Source organism: Nesoenas mayeri, assembly GCF_963082525.1.
Source record: "Nesoenas mayeri genome assembly, chromosome: 1".
NCBI lineage: Eukaryota > Metazoa > Chordata > Aves > Columbiformes > Columbidae > Nesoenas > Nesoenas mayeri.
In genome coordinates, this window is record NC_137541.1 from 9,664,077 (window position 1) to 9,684,763 (window position 20,687).

At 37.9% G+C, this 20,687-nt stretch overlaps 1 protein-coding gene and 1 long non-coding RNA gene across 8 annotated transcripts in view; one reads left to right on the forward strand and one right to left on the reverse strand.

Annotated features, from left to right (window-relative positions):
• LOC308047486 overlaps nt 1–17,045 on the reverse strand; it is a 49,707-nt gene extending 32,662 nt beyond the window's left edge. The window contains exons 1-3 of one of the 3 annotated variants that reach the window (XR_013923024.1): nt 17,032–17,045; nt 15,478–15,618; nt 15,241–15,313 (exon numbers count right to left, since the gene is read on the reverse strand). This is a non-coding gene — a long non-coding RNA (uncharacterized lncRNA). Of the gene's footprint in view, nt 1–15,240; nt 15,314–15,418; nt 15,721–17,031 lie in introns of those variants that run through there. The other 2 variants (XR_013923025.1, XR_013923026.1) reach the window with 2 other exon arrangements.
• The window catches only part of SEMA3D (semaphorin 3D), a 140,373-nt gene that overhangs the window by 48,612 nt on the left and 71,074 nt on the right, over nt 1–20,687 (forward strand). For all 5 annotated transcript variants that reach the window (XM_080355964.1, XM_080355967.1, XM_080355963.1 and 2 more), the window contains exon 3: nt 13,259–13,419. In XM_080355964.1, coding sequence (XP_080212090.1) covers nt 13,259–13,419 — 161 coding nt within the window. The remainder of the gene's footprint in view (nt 1–13,258; nt 13,420–20,687) is intronic.

Sequence of the window (20,687 nt, forward strand, 5' to 3'; positions counted from 1 at the left end):
ACCACAGAAGTAGCATTCAGCTTCCCTAAGCAGCACATCCTCATTGCCTGCTACCTCATTTAACATCCTCATTCCAACTTCTACAGCAAATACAGAAGGTTTTTGCATACCAGTCTCATTCAATAATGTCATTTACAGTACAGCATCAGTTCCATTACTGAAGAACAGAACGGTCTGTGTCATAATTCATACATATAAAGGTGTTTAATTCATACAGTCTAGAGAGTCTTATTTCTGTCTAACTTTTGAGTAGCAGTCTTTGCCAATTTATTGACAGGTACATTTATAGAGATTTTTGTGTGTGTTTCTAGGTTTTATTTTATAGGCAGTGGCAGAAAATAATCAGACCAGGAAACTGATTGCCTTCTAGGAAAAAAAAAAAAAAGAACAAAAATCAATCTCTTCTATTTGTGGCTGCCCTAAAAATTTCCAGTAGGAACACTGACTTGCGACTGCAAATTTAGGTCTAATCATTTGTTTTCCTTTGTTGCTTTTCAAGGACAGCTTAGAAGTTGTCTGTGCATTCAAAGAATACATTTATATTACAAAAGTGTGCACCCTGTTTTCTTGGCCAGTCCAGATTTGGACATTGCCACTGGTGACATGTCCATGTTGACATCCACAAATACATATCATTCCCATGCAGGGATGTGGCCATGTCTCAAATCCAAGTCACACCTGCTGTGACCGATGCTGGTTTGGTCAGAGGACCAGAATCCTGCATTGTGACACAGCACATAGGAAAAGTCAAGACTGAAGGCAACCTTTGGATTTTAAAACAGGATTCACTTAATGCTGTTAAAAATAACTACGGCAGTGATGTAAATTTAATAAACAAAAATATTATTCGCAGCTGATTCTTTCCTTCTTCACATTGAATGAATTAAGTTACATTCTCACTCCCACTAAAGCCATGGCAAGAGTTTGGCCACTGAAGTAAATTGAAGCAGGATTGAATTTCCATTGCTTGTTTTTTTCATCTTAAGTAAGTGAACTAAAGACATGCACTTCTGTCTCATCTGTTGAAGGATGACAATGCTAAATCATCAGCTCCACATGGAAACTAACCATGTCTAAGAATTGTTTAGCTTCATGTAGTGTTTTGCATGCATGATTTTCTTCCCCTAAGAGTGGTCCACTCTTACAACATGATAAAAAGAAAGTAGAGGATAACACTTTGGTGCCAGGAATTCTTTTGTAAATTCGACTGGATTAGTACATTTCCTTAATGTCCTAAAAAGGATCCTTTGAACATGCTGCTTTACAATATCAAGCATCCTGTTTTCTAAATAATTTTTGCTTTAAACATGTTTAATTTTATAACTGAAGAGATGCTTAACCTGTTGCATCAGAGCAGTTAGTTTGTTCTGCTTTAGTAAAGCTGGTTTATTTCCATGACATGCATTGTTTAACTATGCATATAAAATATAGTTACAATTGTATAGCTCCATGAGCCTCATTTAAACTGTGATATTGCAGTGATCCTAGTACCACAGTGAGGGTGTTGCGCAGCTATGAATGTTGGGAACATTGTAAAATGGTGATATACAAAAAAGCCTAGAAATGAGCTTGCATTTCTGCAGCTATGATTGCTCTACAGAAAGAGGAAGAAAAGCAATAAAAACATGCTTTTATAATAATTTCAGCAGCTGTAATTCTGAATGTCCATGAAGAACAAGGAAAATGTGCTGACTGAAGAAGTGCTGCTTTTTCTGAATCCCTTATTCGTTGTTTAATTCATTTTTGATGATTTGTGACTTCTCAGAAAAATCTGTCTCAGATTCCTTTGTAGAGTAACATTAAATGTTTATATGGGAGTTAAGATCCCTGTTTCAAATGATGGTCTAGTTATGGAAAAGATTTTCCCTGTTTTGTCTCAAAAATGCTTTCTGGAGGCAGTGAACACTGGGACTTAATATGTACCCTTGGCTGAAGATGGATGGACATTGCTGTCCATGTGAGGAAAGACTCTTGTATATGTTGTAGACTAAGTATAAACTTGAAGGGCTTTATTACATTTTAGTAACGGGAAAACAGCAAGTTTCTTACAGACACTTTTTTCCTTTTTTAAACTAGTGAACTTGGAGGTCAGATCCAACTATATGTTGCATTTTCTGTCATATAATTATCATATATATAATGTCCTGGAGAGCAGCCTCCAGTCAGTGACATCAACAGTTTACTTTGCAGTTGAACTAAGAATAACCTTAGAGAACTGACCCGTATCAACCTCTTAACAGTGTAAACAGCCTGTAGCTCACAACAGTTTTTTTCATGATCACAAAAGGGCCTCAATTGGATAAAAAAAGACTTGTGTTCACAGAATACCAAACTATTCTGCTGAGTGTTCACTTGATTAAATCTCAGAAGATGAGAGATAAAAACAGAAGAATTAGACTTTGGGAAGGATGAGACAACACTGAAAACTGCTTGTCTAGGAGAAGAATGTGGGGAAGACACATGATCAGTGGCATCAGCTTCGAAGAGGGTACTTTCAGAAATATTTGTCTAATTGCACTTATACTAAAGACATTTGTAAAGCAAGCCCAATTGTGAGTAGTTTCAAATGTTCCAACCTTGTTCTCTTTCTACGCACTAATTTGAGGGCATGATCCTCTTGACGTCAATTTGTCTAACGGTGGCCATCTGTGGTTGCAGCGCAGGTCCTCGAGTCACATCCCATTTCCCTTTCCTCCCTCCCTGTTTCTGCTGTTCCATTTATAGAGAAGTTTCTCAAAGAAGGGCTGAGAGGTGCAGGGGAGGTCTGTTCTGTAGTCAAAATCCTTTGGAGATAAATACACGAAGAGACAGCAGAAAGAAACAGGGACAAAATTTCCTTTATCACACCAGAGCACTGTCCGAGAAGTCAGAGGGATTGCCTAGCTGTGGTTAGCAGAGGCATTTAGACAAGAGTGGGAGTGACAAAGGTAACATTTTTCCTACTAAGTCAAGAAAACAGTCATTCTCCTCTGTGATCTAAATTGTGGCTGTCCTAGAGAAGCATGCTGTGTTGTACCATAGAGTTACCTGGCTGCTTTGGGATTACTTCATAACTCCCTCTGCATCATCTATGCAACCTTGATTTCTTTGTGAAATATTTCTCACTAGATATGTATCATAAAAACAGTCTATATGACACCCATTTGTGTAATGGATAAATACATGTAAATATTGATAATAAAAAATATCAACCTCCTGACCCTCCAATAATAGCTTATGCCTACATACTAATGATTGACAGGAGATAATATGGTGGTGCACATGATTACTTTGTGCAGAGACACTTCTCTTACATTGCTTGCCATGTCATTTTTAGTTAGTCAGGTCCTAGTGCAATGTTGCTTCAGACTACAAGGCAGATATTGGGTCCACCTGCACATCTGCACATGGGACTCTGAATCTGACAAGTTGTTAGGCACAACTCCAACACAAATAACAAACATATAAGGGAATTAATGTAGATATACAGTGACCTCTAGTTTTAATAGCTTCATAAAAATTAACTCCTGTCAATGTCAGAAAGTATAACTGATAATTATATTTTACTCTGCCGTGGGAGAACATTATGCTAGTCCAAGGTGTTATAATGTGAATTGGTTTTATTTTCATTACTGCCAGTAAATAAAACAAGCTTGTTGGAAAAAGAGTATAAGGAGAAAAATCTTTAGAGTTTTCTGAAAAAAAGTAATCCTCTTCATCTAAACCACATTTTATTAGAAAATATCCATCCTCTGCATCTACCCCAGATAATGACTAAGTGATTTAAACAGTGCTTCCCTACAGCAACTGCATCTCTGTGTTGCTCTTCTGTAGCAATTCAGAGTAGGGCTGTTAATTTTGCCTTGTGAGCTCAATCAGCAACCCTGACAGTAGAAACAGCTAAAATATTAATTCCTTCACTGTCATTATAAAAGTTCTTGTTCCTCATTCAGAGCATGGAAAAGAAAGATTATCTGGCCCATGTCAGAGAGGGAATCCCCCTGTGGGGACAGGAACAAGCGGTTACGTGTGGGGAGAGCAAGCAGGAACCTCCTAAAGCTGGTTTGCTGCCAGCAGAGGAAATATCTGTTCCACTGGCAGGTAAATCTGCTTGCCGAGTTCCCTGCCCTTCGCCTGGTTTCCTGTTCAAGCACTCCTCCCACCACAGCCCCTTCAGCCCTGCCAAATGCCACCTTTGCTCCCTGGGTAGCAGGTCACACTGGTGAGCTGGTTATTGTTTCCCAGACCTGGTTTCACTTCCTTTACTCCATCTGCTCTGCTTCTTTGTCCATTTGGGCCTGACATGGTTGAGTTGAGAAACCAGAAGAGGTTTTTGAAGCTAGTTATGAGGAACTTTCCTTGCTCTCAGGGAGCTGTGGGAAGGGCGTTGAATGACCATCAGCACTTAAAAGATTTTACAGGCTCTCTCAGATGGTGGTTTCTCAGCTGAGCCAACATAACTGCATGTTGCTTCTGGAAGGAGGGCATCTCCCTCCTTGCTTCCTTCTCCCCAAACACTCATATCCACTTCTTTCCCCCTCATCTGCTCCCAGATGTATGGACCTGCCCTTTCTCTTGCACCAGCTCCAGCTCTCGTCAGCCTCTTTGGCAAGGACATATGCTATTAGTATTTAGGACTTTATCTCTGTATCTTATTTAGCTTTACAGCCTGACCATACAGCTTGTGTGGGCTCTGGTCCAATGCTTGGAGTTAGAGAGGAGAACGGACGCTATGTCTCCTTGCTGTATGCTCAGGGTTAGATCTTCAGCTGATAAAATCATTGCAAGTCCCAGTGGTTGAACTGAGAGTCAGGCTACAAGTCTTGATGCAAATACAAGCAGGGCGTGTGTCTGTGGAGCATGCAGAGGGTGGGGAAGGGTGGGATTTACAGCTATTGAATGTTTCCATACAAATCTGTGTTGCTCACAGGCACTGTTTACAACTGGTATGTAGTATCTGATTACACTAGTATGGAAATTGCAAATAGTTTTCAATAATAGCAATGATAGGTAACAAATCTGGATTTTTCTGTTTGTGAACTGTTCTTCTAAGTCTTGAAAACAGAGGCACTAATGAAGTAAATGAGCAAGTGAATCTGTTGTGCATTAACTTCCCTTTGCACTGTCTTCTTCTTCAAGAATAGCTCATGCTGTTTTGTATCTTTCCTAAGCCTGTTAGTATTGATATTAATGTGTTTTTCAGGCCCATGCCATCCCACACTTGTTACAAGAGTCGTTCATGCCACTGAATTCAAGGTCTCTCATCTTTTAGCATGAAAACCTTATCTACTTTGTTAGGAATATTACCCTCATTAGGAAGCTAGCAAATACATTTGAACATGGTGAGAAAAATGTGAAAGCATTATTAAGATATCTGACCATTTTAAAACCAATATGTTTCATATATAACAGCCGTAGTTTCAATGGAGCAAGTCCTGGTGTCGGACATGTAGCCTGAGAAAGCAGGTCTGAACAGAGTGAGTCAGACGCCCGGAGAGATCTGTCAGCACCTATCGGTAGTGTCAGACAAGCTGCTGAGCCAAACCCAGGTTTCTGTAGCCAGTTATACTATAGATTTAATTAAGAAAACTTCATTGCAGGTTTAAATCCTGGACACTGAAGTCCACAACAAAATTCCCTTTTGCTCCAAGTGTGAAACAAAGTCCATTTATCTCACTTCCTAAGGCTGGAATTTCATCAACAGAGGAAAAACTGAGTAAGAATTTAAAAATGTGTCATGTTCTGTACATCTGGTGCCAGATAGTATGGGTGGAGGTAATAGCACAACCTGCTGTTGTTTTATCAGCCCACAGATATATGGGCTACAAGATTTAGCAAAGAGCTCCTCTGTCTGACTGTCCTCATGGTGCTGTGTGCATCTCCAGAGAATATCGTGTTGTCAGAAGTTTGTCAAGATGAAGTTAGTTGAAAATTGCAGATATAGGTGCTTGAAAATACTCCAACCATTTTTGCATCACTCTGAAGAAAATAAAGTCTGAATGTCTGAATTGAAAGCTGGATATATAAGGAAAAAGCCATATAGTCTTAGAGTGAAATATTCCCTCACTATTGGGGTACTTCGAAGGGAATTTGAAGTAAGACTGAATCAAATGACTCAGATTATTTACTCATTGCACAGACTGAGGATCTGTGAGAGGTGAGGGGGAAAAAAGGGTAAGTTTGGTTCTGACAATTGAAAATGACAAAATAGATATGATGAATCCATTGTCTGCAAGTTTTGCCTTTCATTTAAAGAGGAGATTTGGTACTATTTAAGTCTATCAATGTGCCAAACATTTGTAATGAACAGGTATGTGTGATGAGATGTCAACAATTATCTACGCATTACCAAAGCTCATATGCTTGCCAATCATTTATATTTAATTACATTTGTAGTGCATATTCTTTAAATATCCACCATATCAGTTTGGGGGGAAAAAAAAAAAAGGTAATTTAATTTTGCCTTGGAAGCAACAGTGAGTTTGCTTACTTTGGCAGTTTTGCAAGAAAGATAAACTACTTAGGAAAAGGGAACCTGTACAAATCCACAATCTTAGGTCTTCTTCAGAAAAACAAATGTTTCACTCAGATACATTTTCAGTAGGGTTTTCTAAAGTTAATTATTTGGTTTGGCTCTATGAAGTTTGTGAATTGGGCCTTTGCATTTTTTCACCAATAACATGAAGTCACAAAACACCTTTTAATCATCTCTGCAATAATAACACTTTACAAGTTATTTGTGCAGCTATTTTACTAGTCAAATTTACTTTCTGTCGAAATGCACTTCTATACACTTCTATACACATAAGTGAGAATTGTTTAGTTAATGCTTTATTGGGTGTATTTTTGGTGGTAAGTACCTGCCTAGTTTGTTTTACAGTATTACCATTTTTACAGATTTAAAAGCACAAAGACAGCACTGTAGATTGATTATATTCCCATTTCTGAAATAAATTAATGAAATAATCTGCAGTAGTCTTATTGCAGAAGCACATCCTTTCAAATGAGCCTCACTGATATGAAAGAGAATCAGATCCCACAGCATGATTATTTTTCTTATCTTTATGATTGGAGTAGATATTGTGAAGGTTGTCTGAAGATAAGATAATCTGTCCCCTCCCAATGAAAAGTGTAAAATATGTCTTCACAACACTGCACAGAGAGAATTATTTCTTAGTTACCATTGCCTGTAGTGAAGACTTGAGAAGCATAGTGCACAAAGGAGCTGCTTTAATTATGATTTTTCTGGGTTGTAAAATGCTGGTAGATTTAACATCTATCAATAAGTATTTGTAAATAAAGATGTGGGAAATGTTAAGTTTGCTGATTGCTGAGCAGATCCATAGAAATGCCTGAAGCTCAAAGTGAAAATGTCTTGAAATATCTCAGAACCTGCAGCCAACTCTTCCTCAATTTGTGGAGCAATATATGAAAAGATTTGCTTCCCAGAGTCACCTTCCTAGACTGTAATACCCTCCTAGAGAACAGTTCAATCCCAAAAGAGGAACAGAAGTATGTAACCCCAAAATATGTGATGAAGAACAAGGTGGTTTTGGGGGTGACTCAGAAAGACAACCAAGATTTTGATGCAATATTGTGCCAACAAGAAATAATATTTTCTCTGTTCCCAGTAATCCATATTCTTTTGGAAAGCCCCTGCTGTGCCATGAATATGACATTTTCCTCCAGGCTAAATAAAATTGATTTTATAGCAATGAGAGCTACATGGCGTGCACAACAAATCACCATTGTCCATGTTGAGATGCAATTAAACAAAACATAACTTGCTTCTTGCAAAAAGTACTAGAGATTGGTAGTAGACTGGAACTATTCTCTTTGCCTTCATACAAATACATCTGGGGTCAATTGGATCTTTTAAACTCAGAAGACTTTAGGAATTAAGTAAATTGCTGTATTCATGCAATATTGACATTTCTTTATCCCAAAAATTTAATTGAGACTTCACACAATACCCATATAATTTGTAATGGATATTTTCCAGCACGTGAAAGGACTTGCTCCTATCTAGGGGAAAATGACATGACATTTGGTTTTTTACTGTATACGAGAATTAGATAATTATATATATGTAGCCTTTAAATTCCTTCAAAGGTGTCATTAGATGTAGCTGTTTTGTACCCAGTTGAGGAGTTCTTTTTCTGTCAATTTAGACATAGTGCATCATTACAAAAATGTCTGTGACTGGCCGCCAAGGCAATTCTGGGTCTTGACCAAGTGGTTCCAGACTGATGCATGCTTACACCATGATGGATTTGAGGAATGACGGCACATTCACCACATATGTGACTTGAGGCTAAGAAATCTAAATATGTTGTATAAATGCAAATATATGTTACTAGAGCAGAATGACTTTTTTTTTTTTTTTTTCATTTAAAGTCTTTATGCCATAGGCCTGCTGCTGGAGATTATTCAAGTAAGCAACAATCATGCCCTTCTGAGCCAAGTCCACTGAGATACTTTTGTAAAAAAAAAATAAAACAGTCACTATTCCAGCTTCTTCTACTCAGCAGTGAAACATTAACCCAGAAAGGGAGTTTGCCGCATATTCATTTAACCACCAGATGGGAAAAAAGTATTTAATTTTCAGTAAACCAGTAAATAGACACAATAAACTGGGTGGCGAACATGTACTCGTTAGAGACCATCCCTGTAACTAACTTTGTTTCTATGCATTGTGAGAATGTTGTTTATATTAGCCTGGCAATAGAGATGCAGTGATTCAAATCAACAGCTTGCTCTAAGCTTGAAAACCATTGGGAAAACATGTTTTTTGCACTTATATTTTCCAGTGTAATATCTTTCATCATATTACATACGTCTATATGTGAGGGGCAATTTCAACCCATAAGTTTGGATTGTTTTGCTTTTATGGAATGAGAACAATGATTAATTTGGCTACAGTTTAATCAGTTCTCTGTTAATGTTTGCTTGACAAATTTTATTAGGTCATGTTTCAGTTTTAATCTTATCAGTGGCCATGTTCAGGGCTTTATTTCCAAGCTCTTTTCAATAGTTAGAAAACAACTAACCAAACCTGATTCTTCACCACTTTGCAGCTTGTGTTGTCACTGGTGTCAGTAAGAAATCAGTGTTCAATGCTGTCATTTCAATCTGGAACATTTTGCAGATGTTTTCCTTATGATGCAGTGAAACAAATGACTGTACAAGGCATCAGGCAGGGCTCGTTCCCATTTGGGCATTTCAGACATGAGACAACTTTTTCTCACCCTCTTGTAGCTGTCCTAGGTGGTTTTTTACTAAGAAATACGAGAAGTATTAAGCAATGTATGACAAATGTCCTTTTGGGATGGTCACTGCAGAGATCATTCCTTCCAAATATGAAAGAAATGGGAAATGGAGAACAGCCTTAGTCATCTCCTTTCAGGCATGTGGAGAATCAGGACTATATATTTTGGCAAGTGACAGATTTGCAAAGACATATGGATTGCAGGGCTCTAAGCAATGGAAGTGCTTTAGAGCATTTGCACATATGTATCATTTACCTTTACTGAGATCAAATGCCTATGGCTGGGGAAGAGAAAGAATTTTCCTTCATATTCTGCATCTTAGTTACCCATGTCCCACAGACAAGCATTGTAATATGACTGTAAGCTTGTCATCAGAAGATATTTAAAACTAATAGAGGCCGATATGGATTGCTGAAATACAGTAGCCTGTGAAATTCATTAATCTCTCCTGTTTATTCATGTTAATGCCTGAGAATGATTAATTAATAGATATTGTGATCCTATGTTGCTCTTCTTCCCTCCATCTTATCTACTAACTGGGACACAGAACTGTTAAAGAGAGATTTAATCTAGACTGTAGAATTTATAAGGCATTTATTATTATATATAATGTATCATATAATCTAGTAATGCAGCCAGCTCTGAGGTCATGGGTGGAGAAGTGAAAGACGATTACTCAGAAATGATGTGCTCCAGCAATGCTCAGCTGATAAACAGTATTTTAGGGAGCAACTGAGAAGAATTTGAGTAGCCCAAGGGAGCTAAAACTTCCTGCTGTGCTGTGATCAGCATCAGAGAACTCTTTCCCAGTAAACAACTCCATCATAACCAGCACCAAGATTTTCCAGGCAGAAAAAAGCAAGGGAGGAGATTTATATACAGTATGACATTTAATGAAAACACATCTACACCACACACAACAATTAGTAGATTTTCACTAGGAGTGGCTGCCCATCCTGTATCAGACAACCCAGGAAAGCAACTGTCAGGAGACGTACATCTTTATTTCTTGTTTGTTGAAAACACACTAGTGCCATGAGCTAAGCTTCAGGAGTTCTGTGCTTACAGGGCTTCTCTTTCTTCTTTTTAAAATTTGTATTTATTTATTACACTGGCTTGGTTGTTTTTCAGTCAGGCTATTCTTCAGCCAGCTGTAGTGTAAGAAATAGTTTGGATGGGTCTTAGGTTTCAACCTTAAGTTGTTCCTAAGTGAACTTACTGTCAATTAATAAGCAGGTCTTTTAAAGTGTTACTAATTGAGAAGAAAAAAAAACAACCCTGACATCTTTGTCTTCAGAAAACATAGGACAGGTGGAAAGCAGTGTAGTGCTTAATGTAGGATATAATTTTCAATGTGAAGATTTTTTTTTTCAAAGTACTGCCAAATAAATCTCACTTAGGGGACTAGGGGCTGCAATGCAAGACAATTTGTTTGCAGACTGTACCTGAACAACATTCAGCAATAAGCCAGACAAAACCGCCAGACAAAACCGCATGAGCTTAAGTAGAAGTAACTGAGCCAAAAAATAATTGTCATAATTATATACCAGGTAGTCAGATTAATAAAGCTAAAATATTTTTTCTCCCACAGTGCTGTTTATTATCCAGCAAGAAGACCTAATCTTTGCTTTGCCTGTCACGTGTTTAGTGAGAGACCTTGAAGAAAAAAGTTTTGTTTTATTTTTTCTCTTTGTTTTGTTCAGGAGTTACTCTGCAAAACATTGCCCTTGATTTTCATCATGAGCAGGAAGAGTAAATAACTTGTACTGTTAAGTCTGACCCATCTAGCAGGAAGGTTACATTGTCAATACAGTGTCAGGAAGGTGGAAATATCCTTAATTTTATGTTCCATTAAATACAAGATTTACCTTGCAATCCCAAGATTCCTGAATAGTTTAGCTTGTAGAGCTTGCTTGTGGAAGAACTAATTTATATGTTTATTTTCATTCTCCCTAAATTAATGACTGCCCAACAAGACTAAACTCTTTTTGTGCTCTTTTCTATACATTGTTTGTGTCCTCATCCAGAATTGCATCCACAGAGTCTTAATTAAGCAAAAGGTTACAAACTTTCTTTCATTAGTTTCATAGGAAAGCTTGTTTTTCTTAATTACCTTTTGAAGGAGATAGAAGTCACTTTTAAATCACAGTACAACTTGAGTGTCAAATTTGTACTTTTAACAGGGAATATTTCCTCTGCAGAGAGGGCAAGGATGCAGGAACGGTCATCCATTGCCACCTCTATAAGGAAAGTAAAGCCCTCAGGACCTTAGAGGTGATGCTACTGGAGGGTCTCCTTGATATGCCTCTATATTGCCTTCATTTCAGTACTATACCCTAGGAATTTACCTCTGCTTGATGGTTGTTGATTCAGTTCTCAACTGAAATTATAGTAATTGAAAATTTAACTGCAACAATTCTCTATACTGCCACCAGAGCATAATACTAGACACAGGAAAAACTGAACTTTATATCAAACTTTCTATACACATTGCAGTTGTTGCCTTCTTCCAGTTCTTAACCATATATGTCTAAGTGAAAATTAGTAATGAGTGTTATCCCTCAAGGGTCCATAATGGAACCAATGCTATTTAATATCTTCATCAAAGACATAGTGAGACTGAGTGCACTATCACCAAGTTTGTGGATGACACCAAGCTGAGTGCTGCAGTTGATATCCTTGAAGGAAGGGATGCCATCCCTCATCTACTTGGACTAAGTGATCTTTGAAGGTCCCTTGATAGGCTAGAGGAGCAGGCCCATGCAAATATGTGAAGTTCAACAAGGACAAGCGCAAGGTCCTGTGCCCCAGTAGGGAACAATCCTTAATATCAGTACAGATTGAGTAATGAACAGATTAAGAGCTGCCCTACATAGGAGGACTGGTAGATGAAAAACTGAATCTGAGCCAGTAATATGTGCTTGAAACCCAGAAAGCCAACTGCATCCTGGACTTCACCAAAAGAAGTGTGGCCATCAAGTAGAGGGAAGTGATTCTCCCCCTTTACTCTGCTCTTGTGACAAGAGTACAAGAAAGACATGGACCCGTTACAGTGTGTTCATAGGAGGGCAATTAAAATGGTAAGAGGGCTGGAGCACCTCTCCTATGAAGAGAGGCTGAAAGAGTTGGAGTTGATCAGCCTGGGGAAGAGAAGGCCCTGGAGAGACCTTATTGTGGTCTTTCAATGTATAAAAGGAGCTTCTAAGAAAGATGGAGGAAAGACTTTCTACCAGGGTCTGTAGTGACAGGACAAGGAGCAATGATTTTAAACTGAAAGAGGGAAGGTTTAGATTGGCTGAAAGGAAGAAGTTCTTCATGATGAGAGTCGTGAGACATTGGGACAGACTGCCTAGAGAAGCCGTGGATGATCCGTCCCTGGAAGTGTTCAGGGTCAGGGCAGATGGGGCTTTGAACAACATGATCTGGTGAAAGATGTCCCCTCCCATGATAGAGGCGTTGGCCAAGATGATCTTTGAAGGTCATTTCCAACTCAGCCATTCTATGAGTCTATGATACCTGTCACATCTAACTGCTGCTTCTTGCTCCTAACTGTTCTTTCTGGCATTGATCTTCGCTGCTTTATATGTACAGCACTAAATATGGTGAAATATTGATCTTTGATCATGTGTATCGATAAGTATGATATAATTACATACTACTTTTCTTGCAACAAAGGAAGTGTATAGCACATATTTTGCAAATATCTGTCTTTTTTGTTTGTTTCTAATTTCTGCTGAAGAATGTGATACCTTTAGGTCATAGACACAATTTATTAAAAAAATTTCATAGAAAAAAATGTTTTATGAAATAAATATTACCCAATTTGGAAGTAAAAAATGACAAAGAAAACCAAGGTTAACAGGACCTGTACTATGACCCTGGAAAGACATTCTCTAAGACTGCAGTTATCTCACCAGCATATTCCATGCTGGTTGCATATATTTATAAAAGACACCAATGAGTCATATGTAAACATTTTGATTATAAAGATTTTCTTCGTTTTCCCACAGACTTGCTGCTTTCAAACAGCTGCATCCCATTCCTGGGCTCAACAGAGGGGCTTGATTTTCGAACCCTGCTGCTAGATGAGGAGAGGGGCCGGCTGCTAATCGGGGCTAAAGACCACATCTTCCTGCTCAACTTGGTTGATTTAAACAAAAATGTAAAAAAGGTCAGTTTATTTTCTGTAGAGTTCATCTCATAAATTCAATTCTGTTCTTTTGTCTCCTTTTTTTTTCCTCTCTTCTTCAATGTGTAACTGGAAGATTCAGCATGCACTGCTGTGTACCAAAATTTGATAATCTCCCTTCCCATGATTACACAAATTATCTTTAATAAATTGAATTTCTCATAGTATGTGACCTCTTACGATACTGATGGCCTGCAAGAGGTCACCTACCCAGAGGAGCCTTGCAGTACATGAAAGTAATATCAAAATACCAGCAAAAAGGCAAAAATGCCGATCAAAGTGTTTCCTGCTTAATTTATCTGGTTATGGTCATCCTCCTCAAATAAAAGTGTTTGAAAGAAGATAACTGAAGACAGCTCTTTCCCTGTTTTCTGGCATCACTGATATTACATTATTTTGATATTAGACAGAGCAGAGGCAATTTAAATGGTTTAAATTATAATAAAAATGTTAGTGGCAATTTTAATATTAACATTTGTACTATTATCTAGAAATGCTAGTGACAGGAGAAGCTTCCACTGAGATCTACTGTGTTCCTGTGTCCATGCCCTGTGACAATGTATTAACTCCAGACAATAAGATGGCAATTTAGCCTTCAGTATTTCTAGTAGACACGATGAATTGGAGCTTTTGTAAGCACAATTGACTGCTACATGTAAAAAACAGATGCTTGCACAGGAACACACATGGCTTTACTGCTTCTTCCAGATATGCTACTTACTGAAGAAAATTTAAATTCTCAGCTGTCTTTGATATTTTCTTTAAGCAGCAGAAGGAGGTTTTAAATTACTGTGTTCTGCTGTCAGCTCCGAAGAGGTAACTGACCCTGAATTAATACAACTGCAGTGCAGGGGCTTGGCAGGTGTAACAGGAGACTATTTTGCCCCACATGTCTGAGTGCAACACTTGCTGTGGTTGTATAGAAGAGATATAGTACCAGGTTGAATATCTTATTTCTTATTTTGACTTCTGCAATACTCCATTTGTCAGGTTCTTTAAAACTCAGATTTTGAGTGTTTCAGGATGTTTCTTCTCTGGGATGCTTTATCGATCACTTTAATCTGCCATCCCAGTAGTTTACTCAAGAAACAATACCTTCTCAATATATTGTATTGATAGCAGCATTATTTGGATTGCAGATTTTTCAGACTAGAGATTGATTTCTGGCATAGGCTTTCTGTAGAGAACAAATTTTGTTTGTGTGAAAAGCAGATTTTTGTTTCTGTGGGATGTTGCTTACCTCCTGGGACATGCTGAGTGCTGTCACCTCTCATTATGTTCAGTGATGCTTGATTAGTTCAGAGCTTTCTGGAGGCGGTAGCACCCCACATGATCTACCCCTCTAAGTGACTAACATTTTCCCTTTAGCCAAACCACCACTGATCATTATGGATGTTGTGCTTTCCAAGAAGAGCAGAACACAGACTGAGCTAGGAGAATTAGTGTGCAATCAGATAATGCCATTTAATATAGATATTGTAGAGCAAAGACTCACTTTATATTGGAATGAAATTTTGCATTTAGTAAGCTGAATAGAGATGTATGTCTACACATCTGTGATTAGTTGAAAGGAGGGAATAAAATTCATAACCACATGCATATCTGGATTAAATAAATTATTGTCTTCAGGTTCAAATACTTCCACTTCTCACTTTAACCATTCAGATCATTTTTAACTTTTCAGACAAAACATTGAGGCAAAGTATATTTAAGCAGCTAAAACTGACTGAAAAACTCCATGAAGCATCCTGCTGTGCTGATCTCCAAAATATCTGTGAGCATTTAGCAACTTCATAAACTTACCCTCTTGGGTAAATGAGCAGGTAATGCAAGACAACATCACAGAAGTGTTTCTTTTTGGTTCCTCTATGCTGTGCTGGTAGAAAGATGTTTGGAGAGGGAAGAGATGACATGAAGGAAGTTATATGAGTGGTTGTGTATAAATCTCAGTCACCGAGGGGGTCTCAATGCTAAAGGATACTCTCCAGTAGCAGGGAAGTGTCAGAAAGTAGCGTTTGCCGGCGCTGTGTTTAGACTGACCGTGGTTTGGGTTGGCGTCAGGCCAGGCGGCTTGCTTCCAGGCTTTCCCGGTGTGAGGAAACCACACATGTTGGGACTACAAGGGTCTGAAGTGTGTCCTTTGTACTCCTCCGGAGTACGAGTCATCTGGAAAAACAATATCTGCTTATGTGCAGCCACTAAAATGAGAATTGATTAGGATATTGTTTCTGCCTGTAAATGATGTATTTTGTAATGGTTTTGAGGGAGGAGGGTTAAAAAAAACCCAACAAGTTGTGGGGAGTAAGAGAGGTGTAAGAGCTTTGAAACTAGAATGCAAGACTGTTCGTAATTTGGGGTTTTCTCTCTTTAAAACAAAGCTGTACATAAATTGTAGAATCCTCTGTGCTGGATAGATTCAAATTACTTTAAAAAAGTTCTCAATTTCAGACATTTGTTATCCCATCCCATCCCATCCCATCCCTTCCCATCCATACCATACCATACCACTGATTCACCAAAAAGCCAAACCAGGATCTCTACCAATTTACTTTCAGAAAATCCTCATCTGTGGATATAGTTACTTGGAAAAAGTATATTCAAGACGAATGCTCTATATTCAGATGTTTCTGGAATAGTATTCAAAGAAACACCCAAAGCACTGTATCCTTTTTCCTTTTTTAGGGTATATATATATACATCATTTAATAACTTCCTTTTTGAAACCTAATTGTTTACCTAAATTAGTTAATTTAACTTACACATATTAAGTTATGGCTTTATTTCCTGGTATTTTTTTCCTGATGAAATAAATCAATAGTTCTTCTTGAGTTCAAATTTCTAAAATTATTGTAGTTCTTATTCAATTTATGATGTAATTGGCTGAAAATTTCCTTAGCTGGAAGCTTGAAAAAAAATCCATCCAGTTTCCAGTGCTTGCAAACCTTATTATAAAACAACAGTAAGCACCACAGTATAATAGAAAAGTCTCCCACAATGAAAGACAAATGCAAATGCTAAAATGGTTGCACTCCACAAATATCTAAACCTTAGCAAAGGATTATCATCTTTCTGTAGCAGGGACAGAATTTCTACAAACTTATCCTGAACAGAAGCCTACAGTTCCTGTTGCAGGAATAACATTGTGAAGTGTCATAGTCTTTCTTGAAAGATACTGAGATGCCTTACAAGTATTTAAGATATTTACAAACTGGAGGATTTGTGGTTCCTCCTTATAAATAAAATAAAGATGTTCAGCAAAAGAAAGAAGAAGAGAGCAACATCCCACATTTATTAGGGCATTACAAATGTGGACAATAAATATGAAGACAACTACGCTATAACCAATAAAAGCGCAGTGTAAAGCAAATGTTCATACATGTTTAATAGCATAAGAGGCTGGAAAGCTGAAGAAGAAATTGTATAGGAATCCAAAGCTCTGGGATCCTGCTGGAAAGATTACTTTGGTATATAGAAATTTCTTGAGAGTTTGACTAAAGCCTTTGTTATTTCACTCCTTAAACTAAATAAATACTAAATACAAAATGTTTTCAGCTGGGTAAACACTTATGAAATAGCTGCAAAGAAATATTGTACCTTTTTGTAAGTTGTGTGCTGGCTAACAGTGCAAGTGGGGTTATATGTCAGCACTATTATCACTGTGTAATCCACAGTGCAACCCGCCCATCTCTGCAGGAATAGGAATGCTATCAAGGGCTGACAAGCTTTTGAAAAGCTGCCAACCTGCAGGAGCTGTCAATGCTAGAAGACATAGCCACATGTGGGCCAAATAGATAAACATGTCAGATCCCCAATAGCAGCTTTGGAACAAGTTGTTTTCATCGGCCTCACTGTGTGTTGGCACAGGGTCACAAATTATTGTTGCTTAGAGCATCTTTAGTTGCTACTATTTTTTTGGCATTACCAGGTGCAGCTGTCTTGTGACTTATTCTTTAATACCCTTTTGTATTGATTTTTATCTCTATTTCACAGTAAAACTACATATGCATATATATAAAATATCAACTGGGTAAATGCTTATGGAATAGCTACAAAGAAATTCTGCACTTTTCTTTTACTCCAGTGCTTACCAACAGTCCAAGTGGGTTATATATCAGCACTATCATCACTGGGCAATATGTGTGGCGTGACCCACCTACCACTACAGGAAAGAGAACATATGCATATTTATGTAAAACCACAGATATAGGAGTCATTGTGCTGGGAGAAGTCCTGTCAGTCTTTGGAGGACTGAGGGAACAGTTGTGTGTGTTGTTTGGCTGTATGATGGGTTAAATCACAACAAAGTGTAGTCTCAATTAGGAATGAACCCACTGGAAATGTAACCAGCATTCAAGGGAGGATTTGGTTCTTGCCATCAAGCCAAAGCCTCTGGAATGCACAGAGAACTGGAGATGTTTATTGCAGTCTTGAAACACAGTAACACCAAGATTGGTCTTGCCTAACCAAATACATGCTACATATTCTGTATGTCACATGGAAACCAGTGGAGATATCTAAAGTTATGGAAGTAGAGGCAGGAGTACTAAGTGTAGAATAAACCCAGTAGAACTGGAGGAGGATGATCATGGGTCCATCTGGGATCATGTTCATTTGTTCTCAGTCTCTGTGAATAAAAAAAGTTCTAAGAAAAGAAGTGAGATGAGGCTGAGATTTGACAGGAGCCTAGTTTGATTCTCCACACATGGGGAATTGTTTCCCAAGTGTAAATGCATGCTGATGGCTCTACTTTTTAAACAAAATGAACTTTTCTGGCTGTTGCGGTTCATAAAATACTAATTTCCACCTATTTTAGAGTATTTCCCTTCCTCCTCAAATTAGTAGAAATATTATCTATCTGTCTATCCATCTTGTCTATCATTTACAATAAACCAGGCCTGGTTCTACTGGGTAGCCATGTAGTTTAGTGTCCTGTCTCCAAAGATGGTCAACAGCGAGAAATGAAGGATGAGTGTAAGAAACTTCAGTTTAGGGACTTCCAGAGGCAGATGTGATAACTTTTTGCTTGCTAGTCCTTGGAGGACTTTTATCATTGAACTACATAACTCTTGTTTTGAACCTCTGAAAGCCTCTTGGACTCCATAAAATCGTTTGATAAACTTGAATTTAGGCACCTGTGTAGACAAGGCGGAAGCTTTTAAACAGTGTTTACAGACACAATACAACAGACTGGGCAAGATGTGAAGAAATCAGTAAGTAACGAGAATGACAGCAATCTTAGGTGGAAAAGAGTGTCTCTCTTATTTCCTTTTGCATTGTTACCATAAATTATGCTTCTATAAACATCCACTGTCATTTTTATATTTTACCCATATGTTTAGGTATAAAGAACTGACAATATCCTGCTCTCTGAAAATATTTACTCATGTTAGGCTTTGAGTTTTTCAAAGGTAGGATTTGTCTTTAGTCTGCAGTGATAAACATGTCAGGAGCAATGCCATTTACCCTAAAAATCCTGGTGTATGGTTTCTTTTTAGGAAAAGTACATGGTAGTTAGAAGTCTGCTATGGTTGTACTGTGGAAAATGAAGTGTAAAAGCAATGAAGACTTTCAAGATTTAATCCAGTGTAAATGAAATCATCATCTGGTCCATTTCCTTTTAGCTTTCATGTATGCTCATAATGCACACAGGAAAATGCCCTTTTCAGAAAATCCTTAAGTATTGAAAGCACTGTCTACTTGTAAAGTTGTTTTGGAGAGCAGGTCACAGTTCAAGAGGAGAACTGTGGCATGTGGGGATCTTGCTTTGTCTCAGACAGATGCAACATAAAAATCCCATTTGATTCTAATAAGAAGTTTCACTCTAACAGCGACTTCCCAAATTTAAGCTACCAAAAATCTGTGAACCTGTCATCCCAATACAGAATAGTTATTTCCCTTTGACTTCCAGTACATTTTACTCAGTGTGACAGCACCACAAAAATACGACAGTACCATACACTGACACTGGCACTTCCCACAGTGTTGCAAATCATTCTGAATCAATCCTCATATCATCTCCCCCTGGCCCTGCCCCATACTATATCAAATGATATCTTTCAGAGATCCACTCTGCTGCTATGAAATAACTGGAGTTGAAAATTCCAGTCAGATCTCTCCCTGGATGTATATGGATATAGGAATTAGTGCATCAGTATAGGAATAACAGTTGGAAGAAGGAAAGATTGTGGCAGATATTTAAGAATACATTCCTAGCTTCTAGGGATCTCTAAGTTTTTATGATATAAAACTGTTTAGAAGAAAGCTAGGTGAAAAATCTAACTCTAAAGACAGTTTGGTTAGCTTTCAAATATAGGGAGAAATTCAGATAAGGAGCTCAGATATATTAACTTTGTTTGCTGATGACTTTAAGGGATTGAATTCCAGAGTACAGCAAGTGCAATGGGGTCTGGTTACAAAAGCTGCTTAGGGTAGCCTTGCTCTTAGGATTTGTATATGAGAGTAATCCGTCAGTTTCCCCAAGTTGTGGACTTTCCATACTGCACACATGAATGCAGCAGATGTGAAGTATTTAGGGAGCAACTGGTATACATGCATGCTATACTAAAATAAACTAATTTACCCATTAATTAAAATAGTCTTTATTTTCAGCAAAATAATACTAATAAACCATTAAATTCTTTCCACCGTTCGTTGGGAAATTCAATAAATTTCCGGTGCTTTCAGCAATTTTCAGTGAAGTGACTCAGGGTCAGCATATAGAAGTGACAAATGTCCTAGTTCTCAGGAAGCAATCCATGAACACCGATTCTTATGGTTTTGGACTGTGTTATGTATTATATTGTCTTATGCAGAGTGTGACAGCCTTATTGGATCACTGTCATATCTCTTCTCAGTGCTTCTCAATCTTACTGTTTTCCTCTGATTTTCATTTTTTAGCAATGAATTACTAAATTTAAAACAAAACAAAACAAAACAAAATAAAGAGCAAAAGAAAAAAAGCAGCTCACATTATGGTCATTTTACTAGTGGGAAAATTGAGACCTGACTGTCACATATCGTAGGGTAGTGGCAAAACTGGGATTAGATTGTCTCCTGTTTTTTGGATCATGTTGCCCTCTTTACTGTGCTGGCTTTATAGTCGCATTGGGATAAGTCATTAATCTGTTATTATTTTTTTTTTTCATTCAAGGGAGTAGTTTCTCATGGAGGAGAGTTTCTCGTGGGGCGTATATTGCATATGTCAGCATGACAATGGGCTTACAGCTCATTCTGGCTTTGTTCTTGGGAAG